At 34.9% G+C, this 6000-nt stretch overlaps 1 protein-coding gene across 1 annotated transcript in view; it reads left to right on the top strand.

Moving 5' to 3' along the window:
* The first annotated feature begins 489 nt into the window (after nucleotides 1–489).
* The window catches only part of Ak2 (Adenylate kinase 2), a 69740-nt gene continuing 64229 nt past the window's right edge, over nucleotides 490–6000 (top strand). Inside the window, exon 1 of the mRNA XM_090392898.1 lies at nucleotides 490–779. Coding sequence (XP_090249024.1) covers nucleotides 672–779 — 108 coding nt within the window. The 5' untranslated portion in view covers nucleotides 490–671. The remainder of the gene's footprint in view (nucleotides 780–6000) is intronic.

Below are 6000 nucleotides of genomic sequence, written 5' to 3'. Positions count from 1 at the left end.
CGTGTATACGAAGATATACCGTCATACCTTCGGTTTGCTAAGTTTTTTTTTTTTACTTTTGTTTATCAGAAGTAAAAATATAGCAAAAATATAAACAAATTTACTTACAGCTCAAGAAGACTCTTTTGAGCTGTAAGTAAATTTGCTTATATTTTTGCTACTTAAATTTATGTCGTCCTGGTTGGCCGAGCGGTTCGAGTATCCGCTCTCGAGGCTGCGGGTTCGAATCCCGCCGTGGACATGGATGTTATTGATTGTTTCTGGAAATACCATTGGTAGTGGGAAGTAGATGGTATATAATTAAACACATTTTTATTCCTGAATAACTGGAGGGCTATATGACAGTCTTATGCTCAGATTCGAATTCGTCGAAATTAACCTTGCTCTCCTTCTATCGTGTCATTGGGGAAAAAAAAAAGCAATGCGATAAAGGGAATTTCTGAACGCTGATTGGGGAATTGTAGTGGTGTATCACACGCGTGTTTCTATTCATCCGGTATAAATTCGTATTCTGGGTTTGCGAGGGTTTGTTTACGTTGTGTGTGTAGTTACGGATTTATTGTGCAGTGACGTAGGCATATTGTTGTTGTAATACAAATGTATTGGGATTTACTGATATAGGACATCTAGGTAAACGTCTTCAGTGGTTTTGATCTTTAAGCTCGTTTTTGATGGCTCCTGTTGCTAGACCACATGTACAACCTTTGGAAGAGCAGGAGTCCAAAACTGGTATTAATGCCGTATTGTTAGGACCTCCCGGTGCAGGAAAAGGGACGCAGGTATTTCAACACGGTTGCAACACTTTAAACTTATTTGTTAACTATTATCTCGTGCAGTTAAAGTAAGAAATCGTAACTTAAACCAATTCATTATTAGATATGATTTAAAAATGCATAGTATAAAAAGTGGCTATATAGTGCATAGAAGTGGGTGTAATTATCGCGTGTCGACTTCTGAACTTAGTTATCTGTGTGTAAAATTAATAGTTTTTCAGCTTGCATTTATGATTTGTAACGGGACACATGTTGACGGAGTTTATTAAAATATGGGTAAAAATACTCTGAGGATATACTTGAAACACGGATTTGGATAAAATGTGCATAAACTGAAAAAGGACATATAGAAAAGTAGAGTAAAAATATTATCAATGAGATGTGCCACTTCGAAACAAATATCGTAGACATGAAATAAAAAATGGAGTTTAAAAATGCTCTGAACCACTAATGCTAATCACTGATGTGATATTCCATTAATTTAACCAGCATTCAATCTGTTATCAGTAAAAATGTACTAATTATAATCAAGCCTGTTTCTATAGCATCAACCAATATTTCCCATTCAGAAGGGAAGAGAAAAGATTGTTGGCTAATCAGCAAATAAGAACAAAAAATATTCAAAATTTTCCATTAAATAGCAAAATACAAGTTTTCTGCATATATTTTTTCAATTGCAATATAAATTAAAATGTTGAAGTAGATTTTGTTAGTAACAAGTTAAAGTGAATTATATTAATAAAATAAAATAAGCATTAAAATGTATTTCTTACTTGTCCTCCCTCAAAAAAAAAAAAAGTATAAGAGGCTGAATCTGCCATGTCAGAGGTAGATCCAGACTGCATAAAATAGCATGAACTTTAACCTTTTATATCTCTCATGTGAAAACAAGAATAATTATGAAACAATAATGTACATAACTACCAAGTTATTTATTAGCAAAGGTTGGTCGATTGGTAGAGCCTCCTGCTACTAATGGTTCAGCAAAAAAAGTTAAGCAAGTTTGAGCACGGTTAGTAGTTCGAAGGGGTTCAATCATTCGATGCTGTTGGCACACTCTCCCTCGATGAGTCTTTGGACTCCCTGGAGGTGTCGCATAATAATAATTATTATTATAAAGCACATTCATATTATATGGAGTTCTAGAATCATCGGGGTGTAGGCACGGGGGGGGGGCGGAACGTCCCTTTCGAGTCTTCAAAATTTGAGTCTGAATTCAAAGAGAACCAGCCTACCAGTCTGGAACTCGGGGGGGTTGGGCACCATAGGTGCCAGGGGGGGGGTGGACTCCCATTTTGACTTATCAGAATTCAAGGAGAATCGGCCTACCAGTCCAGAACTCGAGGGGGGGGGGCAGAGCCCCCCTTGTAATAATAAATTCACAGGCACTGTTAATCTAAAATTGCTTGTGTAGTTCCACTATTTTCATCTGAAAGTTTCTGTGGTTATTAATGGCCTTCACTTGGAAATACCTTGGTTTGAATTTTGTCTAGACATGAGAAAACTTTCTAAGAAGTTTTTTCAGTTGAAGGTTATTCACATGAAGATTACATGAATTCTTTTCTAGAAACTAGTTTTTCATCTTGCAAAACAGGCCAACTGACCAAAACACAAGCATTTCATAGTTCTAAAATACTGGCTTCATAGCTTTAGTTACTTTGGTCATAATTCAAATGACATCCCTCAAATCATTGTTAAAACCAAGTAGCAGTCACTGACTTGGATTTGCTGTCTAAATGCCCATCATCATTATCATTGCTCTGTTATTATATTTGGGCAAATATTCTCTCTCTCAAACAGCATTTCCATGAAACTACTATCTGCAGCCATTCACAATGTTAGTAATCTATCTTCTTTCCACTGAAGTTTGGTCCACTCTCCATGCTCTTCTACTGTTGGTTTAAAATAATTTGAGTAAGACTGCTTTCAAAAATAAAGGAATAGTGGGGATTTGAGTTTGCATAGTTTTGCTGTATTTTGTAAAAATTAACCTAAGTTCAGAGTTAACTGATTTTATCTATACCTGATGTGTGAAAATGTAAATGTTTATTGATTGCTACTAATTAATACTTTTTTTTAATCAGCAGCACACATCTATTTTTGTTAATATATTCCAGTTATGAATTATAGTTACATTGTCATCTAGTTCATTTTCTAAAATGAATTTGTCTTTAAAAAATAGCTTCTGTTATATACAGTGGGTGATCATATTATTAGAGCTACCTCCATTAATTACAGTTACAATTTTACACTTCAACCAGTTATAATAAACAAAAAGCTGGAGTTCTTTATATTTTTTTATTAAATAATTATGTTTACTGATTTTAAATATATAGTTCACAATACTGACTGTTGATTTCATAACCTGTCATATGGATGCTGTTTTGTGTTTAGATTCTCACCCACCGCTTGACAGCCATCTTGTTCAGTTGTGTTTGTTTATAAGTTATTGAGGTTATTCAAGCGTTTTAATTACTTTTGAAGTGTTCTTATAATATTTTGACAGTAAGTAGTTTATTTCAAGAATTTGTATATGGTTTATAAGTGTTGTATTGTGTTATTTTATGATTTTTTTTATTCTTTTCTTGACAGTGTATTTTTACCATGGGCAAGGCTAAAGATCTTTCTCCAATGAAAATTTCAGAAATAAAAATGCTCTTAATGAATACTGAACATTCTCAAAGGAAGATAGCATCAATTGCTAATGTTTCATGAGCATCAGTGGGCCGAATATATATATAAAAATTGATGAAATATTGAATTGGCACTGAAGCGTTTGAAGAAATGTGGCCGAAAAACAAATTACCACCCCCACGGGAAAAGAAAAATTAGAGATATTTGCGTGGAAAACAGGAAGGCACCTCAGAGGGTTCTTACAAAAATGTTGCAGGATACTGGCATTAAGATATCTTCAATGGCTCGTCGACACATCAAGGACTTGGTATTGAACAATGAAGCAGGATCAATACATCAAGGTACTGGAGACCAAGATGCTACCCCAGGTACAGGAGTGGTTCCTGAATAATGATTTCACATTCATGCATGATTCTGCTCCTTGCCATAAGGTAAAAAAAGTAACAAAATTCCTGAATGACATAAAAGTCAAAGTTCTTGACTGACCTGGAAATTCACCGGATCTCAACCCTATCGAGAACCTTTGGGAACTGATGGAGCGGGAAATTTCCAAGGAACTTGTTACCAACAAATGCCAATTAATAGAGTGTTTGATTGATGTGTGGCACAGGAATGAATCAATAAAATTAAACTGCACCAATTTGCATAGAAAGTATGCCCGAAAGAATCGAAGCAGTAATTGCAGCAAAAGGTGGCGTTATCAAATATTGACCTAATAATTATTTTATATATATTTTTCTTTAATTTATATAAGCATACTTTACTTTTTTAAGTGTATCATTAGAGGACTAATTTAAAAAAAAAACAATTTGATGTAAAAGCACTGACAATAATTTATTTCTACTCAAAACTCACAAAATACCTTTTTTGCACTGTTGCTCTAATAATTTGATCACCCACTGTAATGTAATAATGAAAGGATAATAAATATCCATTGTTTACTGGAATGCCATATTTGTCCCAAGTTAGAATAACCATGTAATTTCACATATGGGACATATGTGTCATCAGTACTGCAGGTGAGTTAGTTCAGAAGTATCTGTTTAGCAACAGTTGGAAATCGCATGCCTCAAAGAAAAAAGATAGTTATTTGGAGTGTAGTGGATGACTATGAAATCAAATATGAATTGGAAATGAAAAAAAAAAAGTTACGAGAAGTGAACAGTTATACAAGAAATATGGGAAACAAGCTAGGAAGGTGATTAGTTTAGTAAGAATAGAAAAATTAAATATGAGTGGAGAATTGCTCGATGAGTGGTCAGCATATCCACTCTCCAGCCAAAAGGCTGCGGGTTCGAATCCTGCCATGGGCATGGATGTTTGTGAAAAATGCTAGTAGTGGTAGGTAGTAGTTGGCGTAGTTGATGAACGTAGTTGAGTGGTGGTGACAGAGAGTTGTGGAGTAGTGTCCTCCCTCGATGAGTCCTTGGACTCCCTGGAGGTGCTATATAATAATAATAATTTCTGTGATCCAAGCAGAATCCCAAGATGTTTTTTTTTTGTTATTTTGTTTTATTTATTATTATTATATGATCAGCAGGAGGCAAACTGGCTGGGAATGAATGAATGAACTTGCTGGGTGGAGATTGTAGTCAGGTGACCATTGTAGTATAGTAGAGCTGTTTAATGGTGACTTTATTAGTGTTTCATTCTTCCAAGCAAGTTTTATTACTAAGGGATAGAGAGGCTTGGAGAATTAGAAGTGAATGAAGGGGATGTATTTCAAATATCAAACACTAGATGTCAGTAAGAAAATGGGACTGGTTGGGGTTTATTGTTATTTGTGACTTCCATGAAGTTGCAAATAAGGATCTAAATCTGTGGTAGCAAATTATAGACCAATAAGTATCTCAGGAGTGGTGGTAAAAGTACTAGAAATATTGATCAGAATGAGAATTCAGGAATGGGTGGATAAGAATATAATATTCTGAGGGGTAGCATGGCTTTGTGAAAGGTTATTCATGCCTTAGTAAACTACTAACTTTTTTATTATAGTTTTTTTTTTTTAATGTTGAGCTCATACACAAGAGGGTAGTTGATCAACCAAAATACATTAGTACCGTTTATGGGTAGCAGGTTGGGAAAAGAGAAACTTATTTATATTTGAATGATAACTGAGTGGAATAAAGAGAATGGATATGCAATGATAGGGCTGGATTTTACAAATGCATTTGACAGGATACCAGATAGAATTCTGTTACGCATGCAATAGATGAAAGGATGGCTGATGGACAGATACCAAAAAGTAGTATGCGTGTATGTATATGTGTGTGTGTGTGTGTGTGTGTGTGTGTGTGTGTGTGTGTGTGTATATATAGTGGAGCAGAATCCAAGAGAAGGCAGGTGACTAGTGATATATTGCACAGCTCTGTGCTTTGACCACTGCTGTTTAATTTGTACATAAATGATCATCAAATTTCTGATATGTACCCTCAAGGGGGGGGGGTTGCAACTCAAACATTATCAGATCTTATATTTCTCTGTTTTAAGGCACTTTTTACTGTATCAATCCACCTACGTCCTTAGTCTTCTTCAGGATCTTTTTCCTACCAACCTGAGTAATCGACTAACATTTGTTTTGCTAATCTTTAAT

This window comes from Typopeltis vanoorti, chromosome 5 (assembly GCF_054136105.1).
Source record: "Typopeltis vanoorti isolate ZY-2024b chromosome 5, IOZ_Tvanoo_1.0, whole genome shotgun sequence".
Classification (NCBI taxonomy): Eukaryota; Metazoa; Arthropoda; class Arachnida; order Uropygi; family Thelyphonidae; genus Typopeltis; species Typopeltis vanoorti.
Note: the sequence above shows the minus strand (reverse complement) of the source record. Positions and strands in the feature narration are given on the sequence as shown.